The 17,735-nt window shown below is 44.7% G+C and overlaps 1 protein-coding gene across 1 annotated transcript in view; it reads right to left on the bottom strand.

The window, feature by feature from the left end:
- Positions 1-17,735, bottom strand: part of SLCO4A1 (solute carrier organic anion transporter family member 4A1) — a 112,044-nt gene that overhangs the window by 19,039 nt on the left and 75,270 nt on the right. The window contains exons 7-8 of the mRNA XM_082271620.1: positions 7,484-7,679; positions 1,140-1,305 (exon numbers count right to left, since the gene is read on the bottom strand). Coding sequence (XP_082127746.1) covers positions 1,140-1,305; positions 7,484-7,679 — 362 coding nt within the window. The remainder of the gene's footprint in view (positions 1-1,139; positions 1,306-7,483; positions 7,680-17,735) is intronic.

Here is a 17,735-nt window from a genome sequence, read left to right as displayed (position 1 = left end):
AAAGACTACAGCGGCAAAATGAAGGTCAAAAACAAGACCGGGAAGAAGAGGGCCTAGACTGAAGCACTGGATCAGCGGTCCCCACTCCCTAATGCTGGCCATACATGCACAGAATGTCGGCCGTTTGCAGAATGAACGATTATTCGGCGGTCGAAAGTGAATTGGCGACTAACTGATAGAATAAACTTGTTTCAAGAATCGTTTTGATGAGCATAATGATCGTTCGATAACAATATGCGCAGTACGATTCAGTATATTTTCGTTTTGATTTTACCATAGACGTATACACTTTCGGTGAAGCGATAAGAATTTTCGCTATGGATCCATCGACATTAGTCGGGAGCAAGATCGAAATCGTCAGCAAACTTATGTTCACTAACGGCCCGATAATCGAACGATCTTTCCTAAATCGACCATTTTCGGCCGAAATTCTGTGCGTGTATGGCTAGCATAAGACAGAAAGTGAGATTAAATATCCCCAAAGGGGAATCAGCACTAAAATCCCTACAGATTTTCTAACTCTTCCCCTCTAAAAAAAAAAAAAAAAAAAAAGAAAACAACACATTTCAGATAGAGAAGGACATTCTTCAAGCTTCAATAGGCTACTTTTACAGCCAGTGTCTACAAACCATAAAAAGTGTCTATCTGTAAATTTACGTTGCATTGGTTGGGGGGAGATTTACTAAAACTGGAACATGCAAAATCTGGTGCAGCTCTGCACAGAAACCAATTAGCTGCCATCTTTTATTGCCAAAGCGTAACCAAACAAGCTGAAGTTAGAAGCTGATTGGCTACCATGCACAGCTGCACCAGATTCTTAGTGCACCATTTTTTAGTGAATCTTCTCCTTAATCCTAAACTATGAGCTTAGATCCTAATTATTATTATTAAGGATTTCTATAGCGCCAGCAGTTTACGCAGCGCTTTACAATGTTAGAGGGAGACAGTACATATACAATACAATAAAATACAAGAGGATTAAGAGGGCTCTGCTCAGAAGAGCTTACAATCTAATGAATAAAATCTCCTAAGCTATGAGCAGTCAGTGGGTAATTCAGCCCATTAGCAGCCACTCAAAACTTTGGGTGGACTGAGCTGCATGTCAGTTTCTTCTATACATATAAAAAATACATAATTACCTTTCTGCCATTGCCATGGTCCACGTAATGTCCTGAGCAGCCCGCGTAGCAAGCAGAATAGTACATGACATTGTCAGCTCCGCAGACAGGACTGTAAAGATCATGTGGACAGCGGCACCTGGCATTACAGACAGAGGAGAGGTTGAGGCCACTTCCTAAGAGGACACTGCAGAGAAAGCACAGAGGACAACAGATCACACCTGTAAAGATGCACATCATATTAAATATATTTTTTTTATTCAGCCTGCAGTCTAAACCAAAAAGACACCAACAGATTCCTCCATTGATGTCATCTACTTGGATGCAACATTTTTTCGGCTGACAATTTTCCAACCGACTCCTTTGATTTTTCAAACAAGGGATGTTGTGTAGGTGGTGGCTGTCAGGGCCACCCACTGAGTGAATTTCAGCTGGTTGCTTAAAGCGGAGTTCCGGCCTCAAATACCTTTTTAAACTAAAAATACCCCTATAATACTAATCCATCGTCCTTTACAGAACCGCTATTGTTATACTTACAAGGTGTATAGTATTGGATTTTAGTCAAAATCTTACTTTTAAAAACGCTGTCTGAGCGCAGCCATCTTGGATGTGGGCATCTGAAGCCGCAGTGTAATCTGCTGTGTCCTTCTTCCTGATTCCAGGGAGTGTTCTGGGAGTTCTTCCTGATTCCAGCCTCCTGGGAGTGATGACAAACAGCTCCCAGGATGCAATGCAAAGGCAGAAGTGATGTCAGTGGCCATGGCCACAGGGGGGGGAGAAGGAGGAGGTACAATCAAAAATGCCCTAAAAATAAGGTAAGGGACCCCTGAAAAAAATTGAAAATGCCCAATTGTTGATCAGCATAGCGAGCACTCCAGGAATCACTAAAGTTGCAAAATAGGCCGGAACTCCGCTTTAAGAGTGGTTGCTTCCGAAACTAGCTTAAAGTGGAACTTTACCCATAACAACTTGATAAAAAAAATAATGTTCCTATTAATTATGTTACCAAAATAAGTGTGTGTTTTAAACTGCCTCCAGCATTGTTCTTGTTTCTTTTTGCTGGAGCCTGTCATTTTACTGAAGCCCAGAGCCCCTAAGCAGAAGTAAATCTTTAGGCTGTAAGCAGAACAGTGTAGTGTATTACTGGATTTTAAACAGTAGAGGCGTTTATTTTTAATTTTTTTTTACATAGCTATACCTGCAAAAGAGGCCAGCCTGAAGTGATATATCAGGACTTAATTTTCTGGCTATAGTTCCACTTTAAGGCTATTACTACATGTTTACAGTGCCTTAAAGTATTCACACCCCTTGCAATTTTTCACATTTTGTTACAAGCAAAAATTTAAATGTATTAATATTGGGATTTTATGTGATAGACCAACATAAAGTGGCACATAATTGTGAAGTGGAAGGAAAATGATAAATGGTTTTGTGTGCATTTGTGTTCAGCCCCCCGGAGTCAACACTTTGTAGAACCTCCTTTCCCTGCAATTACAGCTGCAAGTCTTTTTTGGGACGTCTCTACCAGCTTTGCACATCTAGAGAGTGAAATCTTTGCCAATTTTTCTTTGCAAAATAGCTCAAGCTCTGTCAGATTGGATGGAGAGCGTCTGTGAACAGCAATTTTCAAGTCTTGCCACAGATTCTCATTTGGATTTAGGTCTGGACTTTGACTGGGCCATTCTAACACATGAATATGCTTGGATCTAAACCATTCCACTGTATCTCTGGCTGTATGTTTAGGGCCCTTGTCCTGCTGGAAGGTGAACCTCCACCCCAGTCTGAAGTCTTTTGCAGACTCTAAAGCCCCGTACACACGTACCGAATGTCAGCCGAACGATCGGCCGTCTTTTGTCCGTTGCTGTCCTGTCGGCTGAAAAGTGCAAAAGACTGCACACGAATTTTGTCGGCCAACAACAGCCGACTGCAGAAGTGATGTCCGTGTGTTTTTTCTTCTCTGAGCATGCCCAGTCTTGCTAATCTGCTGTTTGTCGGCCGAATTCTGTACTGACTGGCGAACAATCGGCCGTTCTGGTGACGGCCAACAAAAATTTTAAAGTCTGCACGACAGATTCTGTTCGGCCGAAAAATGCGCTGTCGGCCGTCGGAAGCATCATACTGACAAGCCTACAATCGGCCGATGGCCGAATATTTACGGTCGACAATCGGTACGTGTGTACGGGGCTTTCTTCTAAAATTGTCCTATATTTGGCTCCGTCCATCTTCCCATCAACTCTCACCAACTTCCCTGTCCCTGCTGAAAAAAAACATCCCTACAACATGATGCTGCCACCACCATGTTTTATGGTGGGGATGGTGTGTTTAATTTTGGCCTCATCTGACCAGAGCACCTTCTTCCACATGGCTTCTGGTAAACTGCAAACAGGACTTCTTATGGCTTTCTTTCAACAATGGCTTTCTTCTTGTCACTCTTCCTTAAAGGCCAGATTTGTGGAGTCCACCACTAATAGTTGTGCTGTGGACAGATTCTCCCACCTGAGCTGTGGATCTCTGCAGCTCTTCCAGAGTTACCATGGGCCTCTTGGCTGCTTCTCTAATTAATTCTCTCCTTGCCCGGCCTGTCAGTTTAGGTGGACGGCCATGTCTTGGTAGGTATGCAGTTGTGCCATACTCTTTCAATTTTCGGATGATGGATTGAACAGTGCTCGGTGAGAGGTTTAAAGCTTTTTTCATAACCTAACCCTGCTTTAAACTTCTCCAGAACTTTATCCCTGACCTGTCTGGTGTGTTCCTTGGCCTTCATGATGCTGTTTGTTCACTAAGATTCTCTCACAAACCTCTGAGGGCTTCACAGAACAGGTGTATTTATACTGAGATTAAATTACACACAGGTGGATTCTATTTACTAATTAAGTGACTTCTGAAGGCAATTGGTTCGACTAGATCTTAGTTGGGGGCTGAATACATATGCACACCACACTTTTCAGATATTTATTTGTAAAAAATGTTGAAAACCATTTATCCTTTTCCTTCCACTCCACAATTATGTGCCACTTTGAGTTGATCTATCACATAAAATCCCAATAAAATACATTTACGTTTTTTGTTGTAACATGAGAAAATGTGAAAAATTTCAATGGGGTATGAATACTTTTTCAAGGCACTGTAGATTTCTCACATTGAGCCCCAAAGGCCTGGATGGAGGAATCTACCTTGCTGTCTATTGTATTCAGACAGTGATAGGCAGCGGCTGTCTGCATACCAGAAAGGTGACTGCATCGGATTGGATGGAATCACCGTTCGGCTGTCGATTTTCATCCAGCTACTTCAAATTTTTAGGCAACTTTTGTCGAGCTGTGAGGAGCCACCCATGGCCCAAATTTTGGCCGATTCAGCAGGAATCAGCCGGAATTCAAGACATGTATGTTCAGTTTAACCAGTTCCGGACCGCCCGCCGCATGTCGGTCGCGCACGTGGTGATGGGGGGCGAGCGCGCACCGCCGGCAGCGCCCTCCCACTCCCATTAGACAGCCGGGATGCTGATGCACGGGGCTGGTGGCATCAATTGCTACCGGCTACCTGCGATCCCTCCCCGCTGAGAGAGAAGGACTGTCAGCTGTTGTAAACACAGCTGACCTTTCTCTCTGGAATGATCACAGAGCGCCTGTGATCCTTCTATATAGGAACACAGGTCTCTATGGTCATTTCACAAGCCCCTCCCCCCACAGTTAGTAAACACTACCCTAGGCTTACATTTAACCTTTTGATTACCCATTAGGTTAACCCCTTCCCTGCCGGTGTCATTTGTCAGGAACAGTGCATATTTTTACACTGATTACTTAAGTAATGTCACTGGTCCCCCCCAAAAGGGTCAAAAAGGTCAGTTAGGGGTCCGATCTGTCCGCCGCAATGTCGCAGTCCCGCTAAAAATCGCAGATTGCCGCCATTACTAGTAAATAAATAAATAAATGAATAAAAATGACATAATTCTTTCCCCTAGTTTGTGGACGAGATAACTTTTGCGCAAACCAATCAAAATATGCTTATTGCTATTTTTTTTTTTACCAAAAATATGTAGCAGAATACAAATTAGCCTAAAGGGATGAAAAAATGTGATTTAAAAAATTTTTTTGGGGAATGTTTTATAGCAGAAAGTTTTTTTTTTCAGAATTGTCACTTTTTTTTGTTTCTAACGCAAAAAATAAAAATCGCACAGGTGATCAAATACCACCAAGAGAAAGCTCTATTTGTGGGGAAAAAAAGGACATCAATTTTATTTGGGTACAGCGTAGTTAAGAGGGCAAATCCTTCCAGAAGTGGTTAATACTGTGTGATGGTGGTGACTATAACAGGAAATGTGGGAAAATTCTCTTAAGTGTACAGATAGCAAGATATATAATGGCTTTTACCATTCACCACTCCATCCAAAACAAAAAAATGTAATGTTGGCCATACACTGATCATATAGTTACATAGTTAGTGAGGTTGAAAAAAGACATCAGTCCATCCAGTTCAACCCATGATGTGTGTGTGTGTTTGCTTTTAACCGTACATTGTATACCCCTGTATGTTGTGGTCTTTAAGGTGTCCATCTAATAGTTTTTTGAAACTATCAATGCTCCCTGCTGATACCACTGCTTGTGGAAGAGAATTCCACATCCTTACTGCTCTGACAGTGAAGAACCCCTTACCCACTTTAAGGTTAAACCGCCTTTCCTCTAGTTTTAGTGAGTGGCCACGTGTCTTATTGTATCTCCTTTCACTGAATAGTTTGTTCCTTATGCTCGGGTCACCAGTACAGTATTTGTACATTGATATCATATCCCCCCTCAATCGTCTCTTCTCTAGAGAGAATAGGTTCAGTGCTTGTAGTCTTTCCTCATAGCTGATGTCCTCCATTCCCCTAATTATTTTTGTTGCCCTTCTCTGGACTTTCTCCAGTTCCAGCACATCCTTCCTGAGGACCGGTGCCCAGAACTGGACAGCATACTCCAGATGTGGCCGGACCAGAGTCTTGTAGAGAGGGAGAATAATCTCTTTATTTCTGGAGTGAATCCCCTTTTTTATACATCCCAGTATTCTGTTGGCTTTGCTTGCTTGATCATAATTCAGTCTGTTCAGCAGGGACAAGCAGCTCAGCAGCAGTTGCGGCAGCCCCTTCCTGAAAGTTGGGGCAGTCCCTGTTGAAAGGACATGCTATTGACAATCAGTGGGAGCCGATTGTCCTGGCAGGTGGGATTCATCCATTCACCTTGTTCATGTGGATAGAACCTTTTTTTTTTTTTTTTTTTAATTCAGTCCAATGAACAAAAAAAAACAAAAACAAAACGACCCGTCTATGGCCATCTTTACACTGTAAATTCAGTTATTAATAATGGCACTGCAAACCTATTTTAAAGACATTCATCAATACAAAACTAAGCAAGTTGCTCCAGAGCAAATGAGTAAATGAGGTAAAGCTTCAGTTTGCAAAGAATACCCAATCACATGCAAGGAAAAAAAAATGGATTTTTGACTTACCGTAAAATCCTTTTCTCTTAAGTTCATTGACAGACGCAGTCCTCTGATCCATATCAGTAGGGTTATACTGCCCCCTACAGGAGTAGGACACTAGGCAGAAAAAAGTTCTGGGTATGCCTATGGGCAGTCCCAGGGGGTACATTCTCTCTCTTCCTGCATAGGATGTCCGTTTTGTATCAAAGCAGTGTCAGTAAGCAACACCAACCCAACTCAAAATAGAGCGATGGGTACTGCGTCTGTCAATGGACTTCAGAGAAAAGGATTTTACGGTAAGACAAACATCCAATTTTCTCTATCGTTCATTGACGGACACAGTCTCTAATCTTCATATCAGTAGGGACGTCCCAAAGCAGTGCCATAAAAAGAGGGGTGGGAAGAGCAGAAAAGAACAAGTCCCAAAGGCTAAACATAGCCAACCAGGCAACATAGGACTCAGCAGAAGAAAAGATGAGGCCTACCTGAAATAAAAAGAATGCACCCTCAAGGAAGGCCAAAAGCCCTCCAGACAGCAGCCGGCAAAAACTTTGCGGTCAAAAAAATACTTTTATGCCATCAAGGAACTAGGTCCTTACTCCTGACTAGGCAGATTAAAACTGACATCCTATGCAGGAAGAGAGAGGGTGAACTTTTTTTCTGCCTAGTGTCCTACTCCTGCAGGGGGCAGTATAACCCTACTGATGTGGATCAGAGAACTGCGTCCGTAAATGAACGATAGGGAAAACAGCATTTTTGCTTGCACATGATTGGATTGTGGAAGTCAGCAGAGCTTCTGCTCATTTGCTAAGCTCTGGAGCAACTTCTCTTGCAGAGTACACAGTCTGTTTGCCTTTAGTAAAAAACCCCATTGTTTCGCAGGACAAGTCATGATTAGTAACAAAGAGTACCTGTCAGGGTAGGGTGCGGTGACTCCAGCCATGGGCATGTTAGGACAGCTGATGAAGAAGATGAAGACTGACATAAGACTGAGTACAGTACACAGGATACAGAACCTGATGATTCCTGAGCAGTGCAATTTCAGTTTGTTCACTATGAATCCCCCCAGGAAGGTTCCGCCACCCCCGGCAGGAACCACCAAGTAGCCTGTATGAGAGAAGGAAACAAATCATCAGTCTTATGCTACTGCACAGGAAATCATCACTGTGTACACACTGGAAATACATACAATGGACTAGGGATCGACCGATTATCGGCAAAGCCGATATATCGAGGGCTGATATGCACTTTCCCTGATATATCACCAAGGTGGCCAATATTGCAGATATTTCGGGAAAGTGCTGTACCGGAGTGATGTCTGCAGCTAGAGGCATCACCCCGGTACCGGCGTCCATAGCCGATGGTCGGCTGTCTTGTAATGACAACCGATGCGGCTGAGAAGCCGCTCGGCTGTCATTACAAGGAGCGGGAGGGGACGTCCCCCCCTACCGCCGCCTTCCGCGGCAACCAGCCTGCACAGCCGCCAAAGACCCGATCAAAGCCACATTCGGCTCTGATAGGGTTTCCATGTAAAAACCCGGAAGTGATGTCATGACTTCCGGGTATTTGGCACCAGATTCAAAAAATGACAGCTTTCAAAACAGCCAAACTTGGCGTTTTGAATGCTTTAAAGAGCAGAGGAGGGTTCTGGGGTCTTTAGACCCCCAAATCCCTCCACAAGAGTACCTGTCAAGTGATAAAAATAAAAAAAATAAAAATTTTAAATGTACAAAAATATCGGCCCATAACGACCGATATCGATATGCAATGGCCAAAATATCGGTATCGGCAACGAAAAACCGATATCGGTCGATCACTACAATGGACGCAGCTTTATCATCGACCCGGCCACCACACTATCACCTGGGAACACCTAATTCCAAGCCTATGGGAAGGAGATTCCCAACTCCACCCACTTGGATAAAACACAAACAGTTAAAAAAGATTTTTCACTTCAATTACATTCTTTTACCCCTTCGTGACATTCTGCAGTCTAATAAATTAAATGGGACAAGTCGATAAGACTCCATGCTGAGCTCCTGTGCTGTCAAATTAAGACAGAAGTGCAGAAAACAGGCGTTCAGTCTCCCGCCTTTCCCCATCTGTTCATTCTTCTAAAAACCATCGCACTGCGTTTGACCTCAAACAGATTTTAGTTTCAGTTTTAGGCAGCACAATGATCTGACAATGAACCCGCGTGATGAATTCTCATCGATTTTGCAACTATAGCGTGACTATAGACATTTGAAAGAATTCTCACAGAGAATCTTTCCATCAACCCACAACAGAATGGCACGTTAGGTATTTTGTGGGTTTGTTTTTACATAAGCAAGGGCCCTGCATCAGAATTTTTGGACAGAAATCCGGTTTTGAGTATGACAGTATGTAAATGAAAATTGCCACATTCATTTTTGCTAAAGCACTGTGTCAGTTAAACAACTGCCATTTTCTAACCACTTGATCTTTGGAAGGTTTTACCCCCTTTATGAACAGGACATTTTTTGCTATTCTGCACTGCGCTACTTTAACTGGCAATTGCTCAGTCATGCAACACTGTACCCAAATTACATTTCTATCTTTTTTTTTTTTTACACAAATAGAGCTTTCTTTTGGTGGTATTTGATCACCACTGTTTTTTTTTTTTATTTGTTATTATATAAATGAAAAGAGACTTAAAATTAAAAAAAAAAAAAAAAAAAAAAACTATTTTCTACTTTATGTTATAAATCATATCCAATAAAATCGAATTTCTTCATAAATTTAGGCCAAAATGTATTCTGTTACATGTCTTTGGTAAAAACCAAACTGTGTTTTTGGGGACTCTATGCTATTGGAGACACCAGTATAGTTTTAATCTTGATCAAGATACTGATCCATACAGACACTATACTGATAATGGCGGTGATCAGCGACTTTTAGTGTGACTGTGATCAGGGCCAGGACAAGGGGTGGGCAGAAGAGGCCGGCTGCTCTTGGCGCAAGGGTTTACTGAAGGGATGGGGGTGCCCTCCTTCTGTTACAAAACTGGGTAGTTTGGCATCTTTGCCCTGGGCACTAGATGGCCTTATCCCAGCACTGACTGTGATACTGTGGCAACCAATCCAGCACTAACTGACACTCGCTAGGAGGGACGCTAACTGACTAACACTGACGTCGCTAGTGACACTAATACAGTGATCAGTGATGATACAGTACACCATACCAATGGCACTGGCTGGGAAGGGGTTACCATCAAGGGGCAATCAAAGGGTTAACTGTGTGCCTAAAGCCCCGTACACACGTACCGAATGTCGGCCGAACGATCGGCCGTCTTTTGTCCGGTGCTGTCCTGTGGACTGAAAAGTGCAAAAGACTGCACACGAATTTTGTCGGCCAACAACAGCCGACTGCAGAAGCGATGTCACGTGATGGTTAACTTTCCATGTGTTTTTTCTTTTCTGAGCATGCCCAGTCTTGCTAATCTGCTGTTTGTCGGCCGAATTCTGTACTGACTGGCGAACAATCGGCCGCTCTGGTGACGGCCAACAAAAATTTTATAGCCTGCACACCCGATTCTGTTCGGCCGAAAAGTCGCTGTCGGTTGTCGGAAGCATCATACTAACAAGCCGACAATCGGCCGATCGTTCGGCGGCCGAATATTTACGGCCGACAATCGTTACGTGTGTACGGGGCTTAACAAGTGTGCTGTTTTTACTAACAGACCTGTCTGCTTTTTATCCCTGAAGTCAGATTTGATTTCAGGGAAAGGAAACAGATCGATGTCTGTTTCGGCTGAATTTACCTCCTCTCTTTGTATTTCGATTTTTATTAGTAATAGCACTAGAAGAGTCATACATTTATTTTATCTTTCTATTGCAGGCAATAATATAGAGCCAACAATTTATGCAGTGCTTTACATACTGCACATCAGTGTTTCTCAACCTTTTAAGTCAAGGCACACTTTGAAATTATGGACAGTCTTGAGGCACGCCATTCTAAAATGTAAAAAATGATTCTAATAGTTTTACATAATGCAGCAACATCCACAGATGTAGGACACCCAACCTTAAAGGTGATGCTTTCTTGCAAAGCAAATACACTTTTGCACACTGCTACTGACTAGTATGCCAATGTTTCTCTTTTCCCTCAATTTCTCTCCATCAGTCAGCTAATGTGACTCTAGTGCTGAGGGGGATGGCCACAGGAGGATAAAACAAGGATGCTCTGGGGGTAACAGACATCCTCATCAAATGATGTCATAGGTTGTTAGGATGCCAGTGTTTCGAAAGTCGTAATTAGGGATCGACCGATATAGTTTTTTCATTGCCGATATGGATACCGATATTTTGGTCATCGCGTATCGGCCGATATTTTCGTACATTTAAAAAATGTTTTCTTTTTTTTTACTTGACAGGTACTCTTGTGGAGGGATCTTGGAGTCTAAAAGACCCCAAACCCCTCCTCTGCACTTAAAAGCATTCAAAACGCCACGTTTTGAATGCTGTCATTTTTTTTAATCTGGTGCCAGTACCCGGAAGTGATGTCATGACATCACTTTTTTTTTTACATGGAGACCCAATCAGAGCCGAATCCAGCTTTAAACCAGTCTTCGGCGGCCGTGCAGGCTGGTTGCCTGGGTCTCCCGGTAGAGGTGCATGGAGCATCTGAACAGGTCTTGCCTGAAAGCGCATATCGGCCCTCCCGATAATCGGTCGATCCCTAGTCATAATGGTGCATAATAAAATCCCATGGTTTTTTGTAACAAAAAGGCAGGCTTCATCCAGCTGCTGGCTTGTATACAATTTTAGATCAATTTTTGGGCATTTTGTCAAGGAACCCCTGGAGAAACCTCAAGGCACCCTGGTTAAAAAAAGGCTGCTGTACATTCACATCAGTTCTTAACCTCAAGGAGTTTACAATCTAAGATCCCTAACGCACATGCATACATACACATAAACATACTCGGACCAACTTAAGCAGGATACACACTATACAACTTCTGTTGTCAGATTTCCTTTAGATTTACCTTCAACTGTGTAGTGCAAGAGCCTGCCAGATTGCATACAAATTGAAAGTGTTTAGATTTGACCTCATTTTATATGGTTTTGGTAAATCTAAAGGAAAAAATCTAAAGACAATTGTATAGTGTGTATGGCCCATAAGACAAGAGCCAATTATAGGGATGGGCTCAGGCATTTTCAGGATCCAACCCACCTGAGCAATCCCTCCAGGAAGCCGTCCCTGCACACCGCCAATCATGAGCAGCCTAGTCAGGGCATGTGTATGTGCAGCTGCGGGCCGGGCAATGGCTCACTGCCTATGATTGGCAGTGTGCAAAGACGGCTTACTGGCGGGATTGCTCAGGTGGGTTGTGACTAGGAAATAAACACGTCTGAGCCCATCCCTAGAGCCAATTGGCCTACCAGCATGTCTTTTCAGTATGGGAGGAAACCGGAACACCTGGAGGAAACCCATGCAATCACAGGGAAAACATACAAACTTCATTCAGTGTCCTGGCCAGGATTCTGTCTTAGAACCCCAGTGCTGCAAGGTAACCACTAAAGCCCCGTACACACGTACCGATCGTCGTCATACAAACGTTCGTCTTTTCTCCCCGGGATGTCGATGTCTGGTAAAAAAAGTGCAAAGACAGCACAAGAATGTTGTCCGCCGACTTCAGCTGACTGCAGAAGTGATGTCATGTAATGGTTAACTTTCCCTGTGTTTTTTCTTTTCTGAGCATGCCCAGTCTTGCAAATCTGCGGTCTGTCGGCAGAATTCTGTACTGACAGGCGAACAATCGGCCGTTCTGGTGTCGGCATACAAAAATGTTCATGTTTGCAAGAAAGACTCTTGTCCGCAGAATGTGCGCAGACAGCTGTCGGAGGCACCATACTAACAAGCGTACAATCGGCAGATCTTTCGTCCGCCGACGTTTGTATGACGACGATCGGTAAGTGTGTACGGGGCTTAAAGCTGTCCATACACGGCTCTAATTTCTGCCAATTTCCATGCAAATTCAAGATGTGACTGGCCCTGTTGGTACCACCAAAAGTGGTAAAACAAAAATGAAGATGCTGGATGGAAAACTGACAGCGGAAAAGTGACTTCATCAACTCTGATGCAGTCCCTGTGCGGGTATTCAGACAGCTGCATCTGCTGAAATACGATAGCCAGCACTGCGGATTCCTTCATGGATGCTGTTTAGCATTGATGGAGGAATCTTCTGCTTCTCTCTCTCATTCAGCTAATGCATGGCTCTCTTAAGCTAGTGTCTTACAGTTATTTTAAGAAGTTCCTTAAAAAAAGAATTAATCTGACACATATAATACCTTTTCATACTCATTTCCTCCTTTCCGGTTTCCAACCACAAATTTACTGCTACTACTGATGGTGTTTCCATATCTCACAGTGACTTCAGCATGATTTTTAAGAAAAACCCAACAAAAAGTACATAACATATTACTTGAAATGTATAATCCTCTCTACAATGTATCTGATCTTTATTAGAGGATATGTAAAGCCCAAAGCTACTTAAAAAAGATATTGTTAGTTTTGAACTGAATGCGGAAGTGTTAGAACACCTGTCAGCTTTTGCTGCTGTCTGCTGTGCTTCCCTGGTGTGATTTCCCATCACTTCATGTCTAGGCGACAATGAGGAAGTGAAGGGAAATCCCCCCTCAACAGGGACACAGGTGTCAGTAAAAAAATAATTGCAGAGGTAGAAAGGATTAGAACTTCTGTGGATTGTATTGCAAACTGTGGGGGGAGTGCAAAATCTGGTGCAGCTCTGCATAGAAACCAGCTTCCAGGTTTTATTGTCAAAACCCACAAAAAAATAAACAAAAATTTAAAAAATAAAGAAAAAATACAAAAATACAAAACACGTATAGAAAACAAAAAACACAAAATAGTCAGAATCGATGGACTACTCTGTCTTTTTCTGACTACACATTTCTGTGTAAGGCCCCTTTCACATGGGCTGTGTGATCAGGTCCGCCTGTCAGTTTTTCAGGCGGACCAGATCGAATGCTCCATGCAGCGGATGTCGGCGGTGACATCTCCACTGACACCCACTACTATCCGATCCTGTCTGTGAAATCCAGACGGATGGAAACCCAATTTTCCACCCGTCTGGAGGATCAGATAGGATAGGATCTGATGAAAACGGACAGGCGGTCCATTATCATCCGATCTCCCCATAGAAGAGAGCGGGGATCTGACAGGTCTGTCTCTGCACAGTGAGCAGAGACAGACCTGTCATCCGCCTGCTCAGCGAGGATCAACGGATCGATCCCCGCTGAGCAAAACGGAGTCCTCTGGACGGAAAGCCCGTGTGAAAGGACCCATTGGCCCCTTTCACACGGGCTTTCCAATCCACCTGTCAGTTTTTCAGGCGGATCGGATACTCCATGCAGCCCTATGGAGCAGCAGGTGTCAACAGAAACATCTCCGCTGACACCTGCTGCTATCTGAAACGATCCTGTTCGTGAAATCCAGACGGATGGAAACCCTATTTCCCATCCGTCTGGAGGATCGGATCGGATGAGAATGGACAGGTGGTCCGTTCTCATCCAATCTCCCCATAGAAAAAAAGCGGGGATCTAACAGGTCTCTCTGCACAGTGAGTGGAGACGGACCTGCCATCCCCTTGCTCAGCGGGGATCAGCGGATCGATCCCCCACTGAGCAGAACAGACTCCGTCGGGCGCACCGCCCATGTGAAAGGACCCTAAAACTTAATTGAACAAGCTGAAGTTAGAAGCCAATTGGCTACCATGCACAGCTGTAACAGATTTTGAGTGCCCCAGTTTTAGTGAACCTCCCCCTGCATCTCCATTCAGTAGATTTTCCCTTGTGTTCTCTCCAGGTGACACATGCCAGACAAAACAAAGACAAAGACAGTATTTAAAACCTTCCCTGCTCTGACCGCAGTTGAGCAAAAAAAACGACCAAACCTGACCTAAAAAGCAAACCTGAATAGAGGATGTGAATAACAAAGTTCACAAATATATATTGCTGCACAGTGTAAAGGATAAGTTCACTTTTAAGAAAAAAATAATAAATGCACATTTTTTGCAGGTAAAAAAATGTGCATTTACTATTTGTTGCAGGAGCCTGTAAAGCATTGCACCCCCGATCAGCAGATCACCGATGCCATTGCAGGTCTCCTGCAGACCCGTCAGTGTAAAGGGTTGCTCGTACCTCGTACCAGGAAACAGATACGTTCTGACAGGAAGACTCAATGAACTACCACAATGCTCACAGCGCCATGGAAGTTCATTGAGAACTTCAAGCCGACAGCCTCAAAGGCTGCCAGACTTTGTATTTTTCCAATCTCAGAGGACTGTAAATGAGTGGTGCGGCCAAGAGGCAACGTATTTTTTAAATTGTGACAGCTGGTGGGGGGGAGAGGGGGCGGTCTGTTTGTAACATGTTACACCCTGAATATGGGTGAAACATGTGCCATGTTTTAACAAAACTATATTTCAGTGTTGACTGGTTTCTGTCAAGCATGCTGGTTTCTTAGGGGTTTTTTCACAGTATCGGTACTGCTTACTGATCTCTCCATAGTGGATTGGTTTTTAGAGGGAGGTATAGCAGCAGCTGACAAGTGTTCAGAAAGTGCTAATGCTGCCTGAACGCCTGTTGGTTTTTTGTGTGTGGTATTGGGGTGATTATACTCATGTGATAGCTGCTTTTCCAATGGGTTATGCCAGTCCAAACTGCATTTTAGGGCATGGCAGCTCAGTTTTATTAAACAGAATGGAACAGTTCACATAGAAATCAGTTGCCCACATGGGTTTCCACCATCCCCATGAAAAGTTAACTGAAAGTGCCAAGCCACCTGGCTCCCTTGTTAGCAGCATCACTGCTCTCATTACCAGTCCCTCTGACTGTGTTGCCCTGCTCTCCTGGTTCTTTTGGCTCACTTAGACTTTAGTCGCAGTGCCCTGCTGCATGGCCCACTCCTGGCCTCTGAATAGGGGTTCTCCTGACAACCTGATAGGAGCCCACCTGACTCCTGGGACGAGACCTCCTGACTCCTGGCTGGGGCACCTCTGGCCGCTGGTTGAGACCTCCTGTCTCTTGACTCTTGGCTAGGGCACCTCTGACTCCTGGGTGAGACCAACTGGCTGGGGCACCTCTGACCCCTGGTTGAGACCTCCTGTCTCTTGACTCTTGGCTAGGGCACCTCTGACTCCTGGGTGAGACCAACTGGCTGGGGCACCTCTGACCCCTGGTTGAGACTTCCTGTCTCTTGACTCTTGGCTAGGGCACCTCTGACTCCTGGGTGAGACCAACTGGCTGGGGCACCTCTGACCCCTGGTTGAGACTTCCTGTCTCTTGACTCTTGGCTAGGGCACCTCTGACTCCTGGCTGAGACTTCCTGTCTCTTGACTCCTGACTGGGGCCCCTCTGATCCCTGGGTGAAACGTGCTGTCTCCAATATAGGAGCTGTCTCTAAACCAGGAGGCCTGAGGTTCCGTCCCACCCAAGACACTTGGGAACCTTGAAACTGCATTTTAGGGCATGGCAGCCCAGTTTTATTAAACAGACTGGAACAGTTCACATAGAAATCAGTTTTCCATATGAGTTTCCACCATCACCATGAGAAATTAACTGAAAGTGCCAAGCCACCTTGCTCCCTTGTCAGCAGCATCACTGCTCTCATTACCAGTCCCTCTGACTGTGTTGCCCTGTTCTGCTGGTTCTTTTGGCTCACTTAGACTTTAGTCGCAGTGCCCTGCTGCATGGCCCACTCCTGGCCTCTGAATAGGGGTTCTCCTGACATCCTGATAGGAGCCCACCTGACTCCTGGGACGAGACCTCCTGACTGGGGCACCTCTGACCCCTGGTTGAGACCTCCTGTCTCTTGACTCTTGACTAGGGCACCTCTGACTCCTGGGTGAGACCAACTGGCTGGGGCACCTCTGACCCCTGGTTGAGACCTCTTGTCTCTTGACTCCTGACTGGGGCCCCTCTGATCCCTGGGTGACACGTGCTGTCTCCAATATGGGAGCTGTCTCTAAACTGGGAGGCCTGAGGTTCTGTCCCAACCAAGACACTTGGGAACCTTGAAGCTCCAGGCCCCAGTACAGGTTTACAGAATCCAGAGAAAGCCAATGACACAGCATTTTCTACTCAGAGCCTATAGATATTAATCCTTAAAGCAATTGTAAAGTCTCATTTTTGTTTTCAATATAAAATAACAAACATGTTATACTTACCAGCTCTGTTGCAGTGGCTTTGCACAGAGCAGTCCGGATCCTCGTCTTCTTGGGTCCACCCTTCTGTGATCCTGGCCCCTCCCTCCTGTTCAATTCCCCCCCAGCAAGCAGCTTGCTATGGGGGGCACCCGAGCCAAGTCACAGCTCCCTGTGTCCATTCAGACACAGAGTCCGGCCCCGGCCCCGCCCCCTCTCTCTCCTGATTAGCTAGTTGACTTTGATTGATTAGACTTTGTCTTAGCCAAGCAGGAGGGGGAATCTCGGACGGATGAGATACTCGTGGACATCGCTGGACAGAGAGAGATCTCAGGTAAGTATAAGGGGGGCCGAGGGGGGCTGCTGCACACAAACGTTTTTTTTATCTTAATGCAACAAATGCATTAGGATAAAAAACCTTCTGCCTTTACAACTCCTTTAATGCAAATCCTGTATCATTTTCTCCTACATTTTCACAGTGGCAGGGCCTCGCACCATCCCAATTGCTAAACAGCAATTTTACATTATGGGACCATGCCGCATCACTAGCCAAGTTTGGCAGTTGTGGTGCAACCCCATTGAACTCAATGGGCGAGTTTGACAGTCACTCTGCACCTCAAGTTAAAAATGCTGCGGTCATGAAGCAAACATAATAGCCGTGGCATGTGTTCAGCCATGTCCAGCCGTATTGTTAGAATTACAGTGGACGGCCAGGGGGGTTCGGGGAAAACTGTGGCTCAGTCGCCTGTTTTTACCCCCCTCTTCCTCCTCAGCTGCCCAACAGAAAGAGCCCTTACAGGTGTCTGGGACTTTGATGGTGAAATCATTCCACTAGTATTCCCAGTTATGTCCAACTGCTGAGGCCATGACAAAGTCAAATAATGGTGTCTGCCCCCCCATGGAAAAGAAGTCGGGAGACCAGATGTAAGAGACGTACCTCTTATGGTCTTATGCCAAGGGCAGAAAGCTTTCAAGAG

Source organism: Pelophylax lessonae, assembly GCF_965119305.1.
Source record: "Pelophylax lessonae genome assembly, chromosome: 11".
Classification (NCBI taxonomy): domain Eukaryota; kingdom Metazoa; phylum Chordata; class Amphibia; order Anura; family Ranidae; genus Pelophylax; species Pelophylax lessonae.
The sequence above is the reverse complement of the archived record's forward strand: the minus strand, read 5'-3'. Positions and strand labels throughout refer to the sequence as shown.